Source organism: Seriola lalandi, unplaced genomic scaffold (assembly GCF_002814215.2).
Source record: "Seriola lalandi dorsalis isolate HSWRI2012SDOR001 ecotype SW California unplaced genomic scaffold, Sedor1 jcf7180002054899, whole genome shotgun sequence".
NCBI classification, from domain to species: Eukaryota; Metazoa; Chordata; class Actinopteri; order Carangiformes; family Carangidae; genus Seriola; species Seriola lalandi.
In genome coordinates this window covers 102,026-119,377 of record NW_019525451.1, presented here as the reverse complement: position 1 = coordinate 119,377, position 17,352 = coordinate 102,026, and the positions used below count along the sequence as shown (strand labels likewise).

Below are 17,352 nucleotides of genomic sequence, written 5' to 3'. Positions count from 1 at the left end.
TGGAGACGCTTCATACCAGGAACATGGTTGATGAGTAAAGACCTAGAGTTTATGCACATCGTGTTGTTTTTCACCTTTTTACTGTGACACCAGCCACTAGACGACGTTTCAGTTCAACATGGAACTGAAGAACTTTCTTCTTCACGTTTCTCTTCGATGCAATAAAAAGTGAAAAGGCAGCTGAGTGTGTGAAGGGTTCATCATTTGTACCAGGAAGCAGAGAAGCAGCAGAGAAGTCGTGATGTTTATATTGAGCTGTGAAAGGTTTGTGTGTCGGTCTCGTGCTCACGGTCGACCGTTGACATTTTGTTTTTAACTTAACCGTCTCTCCGTCACCTTCACAAGAGGTTTGTTCATCTGAGCTTCAGATTAACTCAATATTATAGATTCTTCTGTTCTGTTCTGGAATGTGGAAAATAAAATGTAACCCGTTGTGATTTGCTCCAGAATTTATTTTTCTTACGCCGAGTTATTTCATACGAACGGGATTCAAAGTTGTGGTGAATGTTTTTGATGCTGATGATGATTTACAAATGGAAACATCTGCTTTCATACAGAAGTGGGAATGTTTAGCTAGGCTAGCTGCGTTAGCTCGCTAAGACCACTTCACTGACACGACTTCTCTCATCCAACAGAATTACTATCATTTTAGTAATTTAAAAGAATAAATATAATATGAATATAGATAAAATATAAAAGAATGAGGAAAAATACGCGATAAGAGGTTTCAATGTTTCACAGGTTTTACTTTTCTGCTGGAAATATTCAGAAATATAAATTAATTTGTCTCCACTTTAAGAAAAACAAAAACCCTTGGATCCATTTAATTAGTCTTAAATTACAAATGAACAACACACCAGATGAGCTCATAGTGGTGGGTCAGAGAGAGAGAGAGAGCGTGTGACTTAAATTAGCTGCATTCTGCTGTTATAAATAGAGGATAATCAGCTGACTGGAGATAAACACAGGCAGGATCTGAAGAAGGAAACATTGAATGAAAGAAGAGAAATCAGGGGAGAGACAGAATAAAAACAAAAATAAAAGAATGGAAGAAGTAAGAAAAGAGGAAATGAAAAAAGGCAAGAAAAAAAATAAGAAATTAGCAAATGTGTGATGATAATGATGAACATTAAAATCTGAATCTGGCAGATAAACGCAGACGAGTGAAAAGTAGAAAAAATAAAAAGTGTAAAAACCGCTGAAGCGTCTTTTTCTCAAGTGAAAGTCCTCGGTTACCTGAAGCTGTGGTGTCGGGTGTCAGGGCCTCCACAGGCCTGGTGGGGGAGGCGGGGGAGGCGGGGGAGGACTCGGAGAGGAGGGGAGACTCTCTAACTTTAGGAGCCTGTGTCAGTCCGGCCGCCATCAGCCTCAGACCAGACGACCTCCAGTGTGAGCGACCGCCGCCTGAACAGAGGTAAGAAAACACACACACACACACAGATGAATGATTTTATATGAAGGAGAGCCAGTGTGTGTGTGAGTGTGTGTGTGTGTGTGTGTGTGTGAGTGTGTGTGTGTGAAGTTTCACACTCCTGATTCGTGTTGTTTAAAGCTTGAAGCTGTTTGAGCTGCTGCTCTCAGGCCTGACGAGCTCTGAGGCAGCTGTCACTTCAGCTAAATATAGACCCACTGGAAGGCCTCATATCACACTCACACACACTCACACACACACACACACACACACACACACACACACACACTCTTTCTTCACACTGATTTACAGCAACGTAATTTTAAAAACCTTGTAGGTTTTTCTCTTTTAAATCCTAGAAATCCTTTAATTTGTCGGTGGTGTTGAAATGTGGGACAGGAGCAGAACTCCGCCCTGACAGTGACGTGACTGATCTGCGTCTCCACGTCTTTCATCAAACCGTCCTTTTATCTGAAGACATGTTGTGTTTTTTGGGATCATGTCTCACGCTGAGGTCCACAGAGCACGTGTCCTCTCTCTGAGTGACACAGTGATGCTTGAATTATAAGTCACACACATTGTGAAGGAGCTCGTCACTCCTCTGTTCTGTTTCCCACCAAAGCCTGAAAGTGATTTTTATAAATGCTGAAAGTCTTTCTTGTCGTTGTTCAGACGTCCCGCTGCGTCCATCTCTCAGAGCTCTAGCTCGTCTCTTCATGAGTTCAGGTTCAAACTGACCCGATTAAGAGTTTATAGATCAATAAATTCATTAATTAATGTAGAAGGGATCAGAAGTGCAAGGTGCAGTGTTGGTTTTTATTCTCAGGATAAAGGAGGAATCTGAGACAGTCATGTTTGTGTGTTTGGACAGAGGGAGACGGGATTGTTGTTGCCATGGCGTCGGCCAGTGAGAACGGGGAGCACGTGGATCAGACGGTTCCCGACGGAGACGAGGAGGAGAGGAGCGTCAGAGGAGTCCAGTCTCATTACCTCCGCTGCCCCTCCCCCAGGTAGGAGGTGATGTTCATCCAGATAAACTGTGAACATTTTATTTCAATAAGATAAAATCAATAAGGGGTTGTGCATCATCTTCATCTCTCTCTCTCTCTCTCTCAGTTTCTCCATGGTATCTGAGTCCAGGTTTTCCACGATCTCAGGCTCTGACGCCGCGAGCATCTTCATGGAGCCCATCCACCTCTCCTCAGCCATCGCCGCCAAGAAGATCATCAACGAGGGTGAGACAAACGGGCGGGAAAAACTGTGCTGCAGAAAACACATTACTTTTCATCATTAATCAGTTACTAAAACAATGACAAATGTCCTTTAGTATCGATCAGCTGCTGATCAACGGCTCACTGTCACTTCATCATAGATTCTTTCTATAACTGCACCATTAAAGGCAAGTGGAGTCCTGGAGTTCAGGCTTCATCAGGAGCCGGAGGACGTGTCGCTCTCAGATCATATCAGTAAATGTTTGATCCAAAATAAGAGTGAATCTGAATCTGAATCTGAAGTTCAGTCTGAAATGTTGCACAGGGCAGGAGGAGGCAGATCAGGTCGCACCGGCCTCCACACAGTTTATCTGAAGAGCTCTTCACTCCTCATACTAATGCAGCCATTGGAAACATGATTTCCACGTCCTGGTTCAGCAACTATAATTTGGTCCAATTGTCTCCGGCTCCAGTGAAGCCATGTCTCATTCCTCCGGCTCGTTAGCAGATGGAGACGCTGCCCGTTGGAGGAGCGGTGTGGCGCTGATTGGGGAAATTAGCCTGACACACCAGAGAGCAGCTCCTGTTTCAGACGTCTCCACTGTTATTTCATTACATCAGCGGCAGCTTAATGGACGATACATGTTTCATCTGGAGGGAGAACGATGGTCTCTGATGATTACAGCGATGTCTGCATGATGAGGTGCAGCTCGGGAAGCTGTGCTCCTCGTGTAGCTCAGAGAAATCAGATCTGTTCTGAACAGACGGTACCTGCTACTGGAGAATAAAACCCTTCACATACTGTACGTTCGCTGATTACGAGGCACAGGCTCCATTATGGATCTGGAGACCTTCCTCTGCTGTCAGTGCCCCGAGCTCTGAGTCCTCAGGTGACAGTTAGACCAGCGACGATCAGTCTCAGCGCTGTAATAAAGACTCTGATTTTTCCAGCTGAAGACACAGAAGAAAAAACATCTTTAACAAAAAGAAAAACAAACATCTTAATGGAGGTTCACTTTTTAAGACTAACATAAATAAACAAAGATGTGGTTAGGTGGATTGTTTCCTGTGGACACAGACATGTTCACTGTTTCCATTGGTTTCCAGTCTTGAAGCTGACCTAAGCTAACCTAAGCTAACCTAAGCTAACTGCTTACTGTACAGAAACGAGCCCACGGGTCGTCTGTACTGCAGGTTATTATCACCCATCGTTAGGTGTTGTTGCTAGGCGACATGTAGTGGTCGTAGTAATTACGACAGGAAAGAGCGGTGTTCGATTCCCATGTGAATATAGCAGTTTACGTTGTTTCTATTATCCGGGACCGTTCGTGGTTGTTATTGTAACCATGACAACAAAGATCGTCTATATTTTTTTTGATCAACTCCCCTGGAAGTCATAAATGAATGTGACTCTACTGTTGGCCTGAGTGCACACTGGTTTGATTCTGGGTTCTGACACCGGCCCAGATCTGGCCCACTGTAGTTTTGGTCCTGGTTTGCACCCCTGACGCCGAGCCAGATACGGGCCAGAGCTGGCTTGTGTACGGCTCCACCACTGCCTGATTTCAGTTACAACCCTCCCTCACGAGTTGTCTCACGGTGTCTGTCCTCAGAGCTGCCGCCTCGAAGCGTGCGTGCCGAGTCCGTCCCGGAGTCCATGCTGGAAACCGCCGAGCAGCTGATGGTGGAGGATCTCTACAACCGGGTCAGGGACATGATCGACGACCGCAGCCCCTACAACACCCCCTGCGTGCTGGACATCCAGAGGGCCATGGTGCAGGACCGCCTGGAGGCTCCCATCAACCCAGTGGACGAGGTGTTTTCCAACATCTTCATCGCAGAGAAGTGAGTCTCCGCCAGAAGCCGCGTCTTACAAAAGTCAAAACAACCTTGTTTTCTTTCCTTCTCTTGGATCAATCAGTGTTTTGTTGTGGGGAAGTTACGAGTCTGTTTTCTTTCTCAGATCAGTCGCGGTCAACAAGGCTCGTCTGAAGCGAATGGGCATCACCCACATCCTTAACACCGCCCACGGCACAGGGGTGTACACGGGCGAGTCCTTCTACGCAGGAATGAACATCCAGTACATGGGCATCGAGGTGGACGACTTCCCCGACGCCGACATCTCAGTGCACTTCAGATCCACCGCCGAGTTCCTGGACGAGGCTCTGCTGACGCACAGAGGTGATGATGAGTTTAATGTTTTTCACTGCTTTATAATTTAATGTCCAGAGTATTCGGGTAATTAATAAAGTGGTTTTAAAGCAACTACACAGGATAAACTGGTGTAGTTGTGTGTCTCAGGTTTCGTACGTCTGTGAGTTCAGACATTTTCCCGCTAAACCTCATGGTTTTATTTCATTAACTGCTTTAACCTCAATTTTCTAATGTTTAAAAACAACTCAACAACAGAGAACGGATTTGTTGTTGTTCTGAGATTCCCAGAGTTTTTTTCTTTCTTTCTTTCTTTCATTATTTACTTAACATGGGACGATACACAATCCCTCTGTTTCACCAGATTTAGCCAAAAGCAGACTTATTATCAGTGTGTCCCGGGGCGGGGGTCGACAGTGACGCAGTGAAAGATCACAAACAGCTCACCGGAAACGTCTCAGTGATTTCCCAGTTTCTGAGAAGTGTTTCATGGACATACAGAGAACTTCTATGTTCCTGGAAGAGCGACTCGTTACGGTCACTGTGACTATCTCTTATTCTTTGTAGCTGCAGCTGAGTCACGGAGACGTCAGCAGAAACAACTGCAGCTCTCAGCGCCTTCCAGGCCAAACACCATCACTCCGTCTGTTTTTAGCACTTGGACTTTTGCTTTTCAGTAAAAATATTCATCCTGAAATGATCCTGACGAAAAAATGTTTCAGGCAGAAATCTTGAATTTTAGTATTTGACATTAAAAACAAGGACATCAAAACGAACTACGATGCTGCTGTATAAACAGATAATAAATGACATGTGATTAGAAACTATAAAATATCTCTAAATTTTCGGTCGAGCTGTAATCACCATTTTTCTTTGCTTTCAGGAAAGGTTCTTGTGGTTTCCATGATGGGCGTCAGTCGCTCTGCTGTCGTAGTGGCGTCCTACCTGATGATTTTCCAACACATGACCATCATGGAGGCCCTGACTTCCATGAGGAAGAAGCGCGCCATCAACCCCAACGAAGGCTTCCTGAAGCAGCTGCGAGAGCTCAACGAGAACCTGATGGAGGAGCGCGACGACGACGACGAAACGCTCAGCCAGTGCTCTGTGATCGACGCTCGCACTCGCGCTCGCCTCTTCAACGAAGACGGAGATGACGATGATGATACTGATAAAGAGGAAGAGCAGAGTATGATCGGGGTAAAAGCTCAGTCCATCATGATGGAGGAGGAGGAGGATGGCGAAAGTGTGATGAGCAGCGTTGCTTCTTCTGCAGCCGCCGCGGCGCTCAGGAGCGGATTGATTGGCACGCAGAACGGGCCGGGCGGCCAGGGATCAACCGCTGCTCAAGAGGAGATCGTCCTACCTGAAGGCGAGGGCAACGAGGACGAGGAGGAGGGGCTTGACGGTATGATCCGCGACTGGCAGAGGAGAAATGAGAAATACCAAAGTGAGGAGTGGTGGGAGGCGCAGCTCAACAGTGACGGGGAGGAGGAGGAGTCTCTTGCGGGCGGCCTATCAAAGAAGACGGCGGAAGGCGTAGATGCAGATGTGGAGAGCGTCACCAGCGAGGACGTACGAGCTGTGAAAGAGCGGCTGAAGCGTCGCAACAGACGCCCACCTTCAGACGCCATGTCCACCTCCAGCTGCATGAGCTACTCTGACCTCTGGAAACAGCGGCTGAAGGAAATCGAGGAACAAGCCGCCGCTCGCTACCGCAAGAAAGAGGACGACGAAGGCAGCGAGAGCACCGCCACAGAAGGAGGGAAGAAGAACATCGATGAGGAAGTGGAGAGTATCCTCTCTGACACCAGCTCCATGTACAACTTCTGCCAGAAAAACAAGGAGAAGATGACGCCACTGGAGCGTTGGCGCATCAAGCGGATTCAGTTTGGCTGGAACAAGAAAGATCGAGAGGATGGTGAGAAGAGTTCTGTAGCAGAGGGAGAGAAAGGAGACGGCGAGGGAGAAGCAAAGACGCCATCTTTCCAAGATGTCAACCTGACGGCGTACCAGTCGTGGAAGCTGAGGCAGCAGAAGCGTTTCGGGGAGGAGAACACGAACGAGATTTTAGAGATGAGTCGAGGCGAGGACTCGGCCACGGTCAAAAGGAGGCAACGACGCGAGGAGATTCTGGAGCGTTCAAAGAAAACCTTAGAAGAAAGTCAGTCCATGTGTGGCTGGGAGGCGGAGAGCTGCGTCAGCGGGGGTACGATTCCTCTCTCCGCCTTCTGGGCTGGAGCTGGGGTCGCCGGCCCACCGAGTGTCGCCAACGATGACAACATGTCCATGCTCAGCGGCAGGTCGTCCGTCATATCCTCGGTTTCACAACCTCGTAGCACAAGATCGGCACAATCTGCAGTTCCACTCAATCCCATGTCCCCGGTTCCTCCCATCCTCCCGGTGCCCACCGTCCAGGGCCCAGGAGGCGAGCCGATGGTCAATCTGGCCAGCATTCAGAACTGGATCGCCAACGTCGTCTCTGAAACGATCAAACAGAAGCAGGACGAGATGAGTCTGCCTCCTCCGTCGCGCGCAGGATCTGAGTTTAGCTACGGCGGTGCAGGAAGTGTGGTTTCCAGCAGGGGAGTGGATGATGACCGAGCGTCCTTGTTGAGCGGCGCCTCCTACTCCAGCGCTCTGTCCCAGGGTCGTGGCAGGGCAGCATCAGTCCTCTCAGGTGGCGGGTCCAGCAGCATCTCAGGTCTCAGTGGTAAAGGTTCGGCACTGGGCTCCACCCTGGGCTCCAAGAAAAACAAGATCACCACCACCAGCGTCCCCCTCTTCAGCCTCTTCCAAGACCAGGTCAACCTGGGCAAACTGGATGCCATGGACAAGGAGATCAAGTCTGGGATGAGAGACAAGATGGCTACCTACGAAAAGAAGAAGATCTTGGAGGACAACAAACGCAGCACTATGTACAAGAAAAAGAAACCGAAGGAGGATGAAGATGAGGAGGAGGAGGAGAGAAAGAAGAAAGAGGAGGAGTTTCTTGCAGAGACAAAGAAAAAGGAGAAACCTAAGAGGAGTTACGGCCTCTCTGGGTGCCTGAATCTCAACCCAGCCCTGGAGAAAGACAAGAACACCAGCGTCGACGACTGGCTGGAAAGCGTCCGGCCTCCTCAAAGGAAGATGGACGCCGGTCCGTCAGAGGATCCCTACGATGATCTCGATGCCTCTGCTTCTGAATTTGATTTCTCGAGCCGCAGGGCGTCCTATGCTGCCGGCGAGGAAGACGAGGAAATGTACGGCTCCAGGTACAGATCAAGGTTACGTGAGGATCTGTCAAGTGAAGACGCGGAATATTCCTGCAACGGGTTCACGCAGTCCCACAGCTACAGCCAGGCGAGGAGGGCGTACGGGGCGTCCAATGACAGCGATGAGGGGGCGGAGAGCTACAGCGACTTCTCCACCAAGAGGAAGTTCGGTCACCATTCACGGTATGAGAGCAGCGGGACAGAAGGGAGGAGCGGTCGAAGGGCGGTGGCCAATGCAAACGAGGAGGAGGAGGATATCGACACCTTCATCGCCCAAACCAGGCAGAGGATCAGAGCTCGGGCGGCGGCGGAGGCCGAGGATGACGAGGTGCTCGTTGCTTGGAGAGCACAGCAAGACGCAAAGTCACACGGTCGGAGTGAATCTTAGAAAACAGCTCTGATGCAGGGACTCAAATATCTGTTTCCCCTAAAAGGTTAAAAAATGTAATTTTATCTGAATGTCATGAGAGAAACTCATTTTTTTCAAATTGTGAATGTCTGTATTTAAAAATATTTACATCTGTAGGGAAATAAGCACCTTTACCTGCTCACCATGCATCACTGTATAACTACAATGAATGTTAGAGCCTGTATTCATATTAATAAGTTCTCAGTTGCACCATTGTTGAATGTAACTCATCATGAAATACACTATGAAATGTATTTTCATACGAGATGATGAAAGAAAATCCTATTTGTACTGTTGTATTATTTTATTATTGCAATAAATATTCTGATAAATGACGAGTTGGTGATTTGGTTTTTAATTTATTAGCTTCATCAAAACAGAAACAAACAAACAAAATCACACCTTAACACACAATAACACAAACTCACAATGTACAACAACAAACTGAAGAAAAAGAGGAAGAAATTATTAAATAAACAACATATAGCTGCAGAAATAGAATATCTATCAGTTATATAACATTGCTAAGTAGCTTCTATTTCTGTCACATAACCTTTATCTGATTGACACAGTTCCTTCTGTTATATTATAATTTATATATGTTTAAAATAGAGTTGATGAAGTAGAAAATTTATTTAAAATGAATCTTTCTTGTTTCCTACTTTATATGCACAAGAAAACATGAGGCCACGACTCCATCTGTACGTCACATGACATAAACACGATACATACAATAAACTGGGTACAATAAACAAACAGCTGGAGGCTCCGTGGAAACAGTTTGTTATGTAATTTAACTTTGAGGTTAAAGTTTTTCCTTGTATGTTGAGGGAAGAGGATTTCTTGTTTTGATTGTGGAAAGGAGATTTGTGTTTTGTGCACACTGACTGTATTTGTCACGCTGCAGCTCCCTCTAGTGGACAGAACAAGTACTGCTTGTGATATCTTCAGATATGTATAAATATTAAGATTTACTTCTATCAAAGTGTTGTTTTTCAACCTTATCTTTAACTGTTCCTGGTGTTCACCTGAGCACAGGTGTCACAGGGTGAAGCTGTGTACTGCAGCCATGATGGGACATGTTGACACGTGAGACCGTGGCCCTCATCATGTCTTATAGCGAAGCTTTACATACCACAGGGGGATAAACCGCGAGGGAATGTTGATCTATAGGCTGTTGTATATTTACTTTAATCCAGAGACAAACAGAAACATGGTAACAGAGACATTTGTTTTTTTTATAATATATATTATTATTATTATTATTATTATTATAAGGCATTTGTTCTATCATGAACTCTAATGATTTTATCATCTGTTGGTTTTAACTTTCTGTCTTGTGTGGAGCATTTTCAAACTTGAGCTTTGAAACATGAAGGTTATTTTTATTACTCATAATAATAATAATAATAATAATAATATAATAATATTACTTGTATGAACCACAATGGTTTGAGCTGGTTTAATTGAACTTTTATTTTGAAATGTGCACAATAATGTGGTAAGGGTCTTCAGGTGGGTCCTGAGATGTGTGTCCAGATCTAGTTTTCATGATGTCAGTTTTGTGACTTGCAGATGAGATTAAAATTCATTTCTTCTTATTAGAATATAATAGTAACATACTGTACATAGAAAGCTTTTTTTCTCCTCTCCAGGTCTTAAAGCACCAGAGAGCTTCAGAGGTGCAACTGAGAACTGACCCCGGGTGTGAGCTGTACTCCCGCAGTGACGTGAAAACAACATGGCGGAGGGTGAAGTGAAGGAGAGAGAGATCATACCAGAGAGATTAAAGCACTACAAACCCGAGTGTGTTCATGAAGCATGAGGCTGAAAACGTGGCCTTCGGGTCAGCAGACTGTGGACTGACGTGTGCTGTGGAGGCTTTTCATAACACTCAGGTTTATTCCCTTCACTCTGTTTGAGGCGTTCGACAAACGATGGCGAGCTGGTGGACGTCCGCAGACATGCCGGACAGTCTGGACCCGGAGGACAACTCCATCGTGTCTCGGGTCCTTCAGGCGGTCGGGCTGTTCGGAGACATCCTGTCGTTAGAGGACACGATGGAGCCCATGTTGTCCGAAGTCAGAGGAAGGAAAAGTCCCGACAGTGATGAAGCAATGGACGAGGACGAGACGGTAAATGAAGGAGAAGATCAAGAATCTGAAGACTGGAGAGAGGAAGAAGAGAAAGAACAGGAGGATCTGCAAGGAGGAGAAAAAGATGGACGCATTGACATGGAGAAAGAAACAGAAGTGGATGTAAGAGAAGAGGAGGAAGAGAGGACAAGAAAAGTGTTGGAGGGGGAGACGACTGAAGGAGAAGAAGAAGAACCTGCAAAGGAAGAAGAAGAGAAAGACGAGGCATATGTGGAGGAAGAACCAGAGATTGAAAAGGAGAAGAAAGAGGAGGAATGTGAGAAAGAGAACGAGCGGGAGGAGAAAGGAAAAAGGGGGGATGAGGTAGAGGAAAAGGAAGATGACAAGGCAGAAATGATGGAGAAGGAAAAGGAGGTAGAGGATGAAAAAGAAGAGGAAAATGTAGAGAAGCAAGAAGAGGAGGAAGAGCAAGAAAATGAGGTAGATGGAGAGAAAGAAGAAGAAGAAAAGGTGGAGGAAAAGGACAAATCAAAGAGTCAAGGACAACAAGAGAAAGAAAGAAGGGAAGAGGACCAGACAGAGAGGAGAGATGAGGATGAAGAGAAAAGGTTAAAAGAACTTGGACGGACAGTCGACGTAGAAAGACAGGATGAAGAAGAGGTGGAGAAAAACAATGAACAGAGGCAGACAGAGGAGGAAGAGAAAGAGGAAGAAGAAGAAGAAAAGATTGAAGAAAGACAAGAACAAGCGAAGAACACAGTGGAGGAAGAGAGTGAAGAAAAGCAGGTGATGGAGGAGGAAGAAAAAGATGGAGAGAAAGAAATAAAGACTCAGAAGGAGGAAGAAGAAAAGGATGTAATGAAGGAAGAAAGAGGGGATGATGGAGGAAAGAAAGAGATGGAGGAAGGAGGAGAGAATGACAGAGATGAGAAAGAGAGGGAGAGTCATGAGGAAGACGAAAGAGAGGAAGAGAGGGAGGAGGAGGGAAAAGTGGAAGGAAGTAAGGATGACAGCGTGGAGAAAGAAAAGGAGGAAGAGAAAGAAGAAGACAGGGAGACAGATGAAGAAGAGGAAGATGAAACTAAAGACAAGGAAGTGGAGGTGGTGAGAAAAGAAGAAGAGATGGAGGAAAAGGAAAAAGAGGAAGCACAGGAAGAAAACAAAAAACAAAAGTTTGACAGTGAAGAAGAAGAAGAAGAAGAAGAAGAGGAGACGACAGCAGGACATGAAAAAAATACAGAAGAAGAAAAAAAGCCAGAAAATCAGCTCAATCAATTCGACTCCCAGAAATCATCACCTGCATCACCTCCATCACCTGCATCACCTCCATCACCTGCATCACCTGCATCACCTGCATCACCTCCATCACCTGCATCACCTCCATCACCTGCATCACCTCCATCACCTGCATCACCTCCATCACCTGCATCACCTCCATCACCTGCATCACCTCCATCACCTGCATCACCTCCATCACCTCCATCACCTGCATCACCTCCATCACCTCCATCACCTGCATCACCTCCATCACCTCCATCACCTCCATCACCTCCATCACCTGCATCACCTCCATCACCTGCATCACCTCTACAAGAGCGTGGAGTCTCTGACAGGCGGCGTGCTGACGGTGCAGGTGACACGGTGCTCACAGATGGAGAGGGAGGTTCAGTCGCTGCCAGAGACCAGAGCGAGGACATTTATCCCACATCGCCGAGCAGCGACAAAGAGCCGGACGACTCGTCTCTGAGCAGCACAGACGCTCCAGCTCCGACTGTGACACACACACACCTCGCCTCGGCCCGTGTCCGTCTGCGTCTGACGGATCCATCAGAGGAGGACGCCTCCGGAGAGACTCCACCTGAGCGACACACAGGTAACCGCTGCTATTCTGCCGTCTCCGGTTCTTCTCTCTGTGCTCCTGCGACGCTGTTGGTCAACATGTTTCCATTGTGTTGTGAGCAACTTCCACAACAACAACAACAACAACAACAACAACAACAACAACACCAGCTTCAGGTTCAGCTTCAGCACCTGGGTGAGCAGGTGAAGCTGTGCAGCGTTTGTGCAGAGTTTAAATAAGTCAGGAAGTGAAACTAACCTAAGAAATGAAGTTCAGCCAACAGTTGTTTTGTAAATTCAAGGTGTAAGATGTGAACGTATGATTATATCTGAAATGAAATCAGCTCACCCACAGATGGGAATGATATTTTACACTGTAAAATTATCAATTTTCTTCATTTGCAAAGTGCAAAATAGACATAAACTGTGTGATCTATATAAAGAACAGATTACTGAGCCAACAAATAAAAGAGAGCAGCACTTCTACATGCCACAATTACTGGTTATTGTTTTATATTTTTATGTTCATTAAATAAAAGGTAAGAGTGCTTTAACATTTGTATAATGTGTGTTTGCTGCAGGGGACGTATTTTCTTCTTTTCAATGACTTCAATATGTAATTCTCCCCGGGGAGTCCCAACCTTTCATTTGGTTGTACGTCTAAAACCTTTAGTTAATTGTGCTCTGAATGTCTCAGTATGGAGCTGGACGTTTAGAGTGTAGAGAAAAGGTTATATAACTGCAGCTATGAGCGGCTGGAACACAATTACTGCGAGTGGAGATTCAGGTCAGAGAGTTAATTCATTCATTAAAATCTAATTAAAATTCCACAAAGATGACACTCACACGGTTGGCAAAAACAAACCTTGCATGCTTTACTTTTTAATTCAAATAATTTTATTAGATATTTCCGCTTCCAGATCCAGGTTGCAGGCTGGAGAACAGAGCGACACTGATGGATGCAGATGCCCAGCTGATGGTGTCCACACAAGGCAACAAAGAGCCCGGTCCGACCCAGAACTTACCCAGCACAGAGAGCCCTGTGATGGAAGCAAAGGAGGACAAAGGAGACAAAGAGGAAGGAGGTCAAAACTGTCCTGAGATGAACGGCGAGGAGGACAAGAAGAACGACAGCCAGCAGCCATCCAAGTATAAAACTGTGTCCTACAGGAGGATCCGGAGAGGAAACACCAAACAGAGAATTGATGAGTTTGAGGCCATGATTAACTTGTGATCAAGTACCGTCAGAGGGTTTGGATTGATTGAGCAAGTGGCAATTTAATTCAACTTTAAACCTTGAGACATATGAATAATATTTAGGCCTACAGGATAAATAAGACATTTAAATGTTATTATAACTTCATGTATCTGTAAAGTCCTAGAAAATAAACAGTGACGCTCTTTACAATGTAGTTTTCCCTGCCTGTCATTAGAAAGATTTGGCGCCATCTGGTGTCAGTAAACATAAACTGCAACATGTTGGTTGTATTGACGCAGAGTTTTTTTTAAATGTTAAATATGGGGGAGATAATTCCCCGTGTCTCACATCATCACAAACAACAATAAATTAAATACGTCAAAATCAACATGTAAAATGGCATCTTATTGTGAAAATCTGCTTCTTCCGTCTTACTTCTGACTCATTCCAGGAAATAGCTCCCCTGTCAAAGTTACTCTGCAGGCATCGAGTGAAGACTCTTCTTTTTCGGCTCTTTAGACGGTTTAAATTAAGTGTAAGTTTGATTTGTTTGATGATTTTGTCTCAAAGGACTTAATTCAGTCTGTGTTTCTCGCTGTATGATGTTTGTAGGAAAGAGCGGGAATCGTTGTAACAAGGGTCAGTTGTAACTCTTTCCATTTGTCCAATCAGGAACAAGGTACAGATCACCTGATTCACTCTATACGTGCTCAATATATATATACACGTTTCTGGAAAGTAATTACAGACTGTAGTTGTCGCTCAGTTCTTATTTCATGAGAGAGTTTGGAGAACTCTTGTGTTTGAAGATAAATCATTGGATTATTGATTTCAGGAATCAAATAATAAAATATAAGATATAATATGAGATTCAAACTCTGTAGGTTGTGTCACTTGTTTAGCAAACTCAATTCACAAAAATTCACAAATGACATTTAATCTGCTTTAGATGTCTCAAACCAGCTGAGATCCAACACCTGTCGGTTTCTGTTTGTATTTACTGGAGAAGAACCCCCACGAAAAGTAAGTTATATTCATTTTGGGAACATTTTGATCCACTTTTATCTCATGTGCACTAATTTATTAATATCAAGAGTCATTCATGCAACTAGACTAAGTTGAGCTCAGATGCCCAAACAGCTCATTTATCTCAGCTGTGCTCAGTTTCTTCAGTTTGGACTTTGACTCTTAGACACAACGTGGCTCACAGCTACTTGACGGTAGTTTGTGTCAGTGAACCAGGAAATAGTTCAACAGAATAAGTTTATGATCCGACTCAATGTAATGAACATGCCAGTCAGTCACAGTGCTCAGAGGTCAAGTGAAACAATCTCTTCCATCTCTCATCAGTCGTCAGACTCCCACAGCTGATGCTGCGATGTCTGAGGAGCAGAGTGAACCCTGAGATACGACCGTCTGCTGTCGGCCGTCACTGCCGTGAGTCACTGATGTTTGTCTTGTATAAAGTTTGAGAACAGCTCAGTTTAAGCTTACAGATGATACAGCAAGTCCGATCATTATTAACCAGGTCGATGTTCATGGAGAATAAAGTGAATGTTAATACATTTTACAATTTTTCACTAGTTAGTAAAAGTTCTTGGTCATATCTCATTTTGCAGTGTTAAACTTTCAGCCTTTATTAAAATGTTAGTCACATAAATAACAGCAAATGAACTGAGCAGAACATTATTTTCAACCGGGGATGATGAATCATGATAATCTGAACCTTTCATTCTTGTTGAAAGAAAAATCCTCTGATTCTATCAGGTAGCAAAGATGGAGACGCCAGTGAAGTTGCAGCTGCTGCACACTTTGCAGGCTTTGGGGGGTCAAGAACTGAACCGCTTCCAGTGGTACCTGCAGGATCCTGACTTACTGGGTGGTTTCCCTGCCATCAAAAAGTGTGAGCTGGAGAATGCAGGGAGAGAGAAAACAGTGGATTTGATGGTCGGCGCGTACACTACTGAAAATATTATGCAGGTGGCAAGGTTCATTTTAAAGAAGATGGAAATGAATGAAGGTCAGTCGTAGGGAAAGAAAAACATGAAATATATGGCACATACATTTACAAACATCTGAAGTGTATTTAAACTCAGGCTGTATCTGTTCCACATTACCATTGTTAAACCTCTTGGCTTGTGAAGTCCGAGGACAAAGTATACAGACATAGAGTATTCTGTATATTACATAAGAAAAATGCATAATTTTTTTTAACAGAGAACTATTCATGATTTAAGATTCACTTTTCTCCAACAGGAAAATGGTCACAAGTTTGGCCCCAAGATCCATCAGCACTTGCAGCTTTTGCAGCAGGTAGAGTTCAAAAGCTTTTGTGGGGGGATGTCAGCAAAGCACAAACTTGTAGGAGAAAACCAATGGCGTAGAGTGACTTTTACAGATAGGCAAGCAGAGCTAAACAACCAACTATCCCCCTGGACCGCTTCACCTTTCTGCACTCCTTCCTGGCTGAAGAAATATCTGATTATTCCTTACAGACATCAAATGTGCAGTACAGAGGAAAAATATCTAAAAATCACTTCAAGTGAAAATGACACACTCCAGTGCCGATGCAGAATTCGGCGTTTTCCAGCCTCAGTATTATTAACTTTTCCTGGTTCCTCATCTGGACCAAAGGGGAGACGTGGGATTTTTTTGAGGAGTTGCAGCATTTATTTACTGACAAATAGCCTTACATGGTGGGGGTGAGGGTGGGTTAGCTTGTCAGTCCATTCACTGGGTATTAAGGGGTGTGATGGCTTGGGGGAAGAAAACTTCCGTACCTTTGCCAGACAACAGAAGGGTGAGGAGTTTGTGTGAGGGATGTTTGGAGTTATCCACAATGCTGGTGGCTTTGCGCAGTAGAGGGCGCTGTTTCCTGTCCTACCAGTGACTCATGTCTGTAGGCATGCAAGAGATGGAATCATGGGAAATGGAAATGAGTAGTAGAAGAACAAATCACATTTAAGGGCCAGCACACCTCCAGAAGGCTATATAACTCAAAAGGTAGTCCGGGAATGAAGTTGCAGAAACAGGCAAAAGGTTAAAGTTGTATTTTTTGATAAAAGTGTCCAAAGTTGTGGCAACAGGTGCAAAGGGATGCTGTTTTATTACAACCTTAAAACTGTTGTTTGTCCAAAACAAATTGACTCAGGCCATTTAGTATGAATGATAAAACAGAGTATCATCGCCGTATCATCGTCACCTTCAAGATTAGCATTGCAATACAAAGTGTTATCAAAGGAAGTGTTACCTTCCTGTGTGACATTGCAAAAATTATCCCTGTCTACTATCCCCTAAGGTAAAGTGTCCTGATGACACAATCAAACACACTGATGGGTTGGCATCATGGACCCGCCTCCAACCAAAGTCAATTGTCAAATTACAGCAGTTCACCAACGAGAACTGTGTCGTCCCCAAGATGAAATTTAGATCCAAATATTTCCTGAGTGTGGATTAATTTCACTGTGACACTTTCTGTTGTGACCAGTCCTTTACTGTGTCATCTTACTATCTGTTGTTTATTCATTCAGAGGCTCTTCACAAATGCCAGCCTAAACTGAAATCTAACCTGAAGAAGAAGTTCCAGTTTGTGTTTGAGGGGATCGCTAAAGCAGGAAAACCAACCCTTCTGAACCAGATCTACACAGAGCTCTACATCACAGAGGGAGGGACTGGAGAGGTCAATGATCAACATGAGGTCAGACAGATTGAAACAGCTTCCAGGAAACCAGTCAGACCAGAAACAACCATCAGACAAGAAGACATCTTTAAAGCCTCACC

General features: G+C 44.8%; 3 protein-coding genes across 3 annotated transcripts; all 3 read left to right on the top strand.

The window, feature by feature from the left end:
• The first annotated feature begins 1,308 nt into the window (after window positions 1-1,308).
• On the top strand, window positions 1,309-8,774 carry styxl2 (serine/threonine/tyrosine interacting like 2). The gene is made up of 6 exons (XM_023429797.2): window positions 1,309-1,414; window positions 2,283-2,421; window positions 2,528-2,646; window positions 4,236-4,467; window positions 4,586-4,803; window positions 5,657-8,774. Exons 2-6 carry the CDS (start codon window positions 2,306-2,308, stop codon window positions 8,416-8,418), a joined length of 3,447 nt encoding a protein of 1,148 aa, XP_023285565.1. The 5' UTR covers window positions 1,309-1,414; window positions 2,283-2,305; the 3' UTR covers window positions 8,419-8,774.
• A 1,377-nt stretch (window positions 8,775-10,151) lies between these two features.
• LOC111672401 (uncharacterized) lies at window positions 10,152-13,872 on the top strand. Its single transcript, XM_087180260.1, has 2 exons — window positions 10,152-12,408; window positions 13,295-13,872. Exons 1-2 carry the CDS (start codon window positions 10,377-10,379, stop codon window positions 13,606-13,608), a joined length of 2,346 nt encoding a protein of 781 aa, XP_087036386.1. The 5' UTR covers window positions 10,152-10,376; the 3' UTR covers window positions 13,609-13,872.
• A 124-nt stretch (window positions 13,873-13,996) lies between these two features.
• On the top strand, window positions 13,997-17,347 carry LOC147817762 (uncharacterized; the record flags this gene model as incomplete). The annotated part of the gene is made up of 6 exons (XM_087180272.1): window positions 13,997-14,107; window positions 14,522-14,595; window positions 14,923-15,009; window positions 15,340-15,592; window positions 15,829-15,885; window positions 17,103-17,347. Coding segments are annotated over exons 4-6 (546 nt in total), but the record flags the coding sequence as incomplete, so codon positions are not given.
• Window positions 17,348-17,352: the final 5 nt, after the last annotated feature.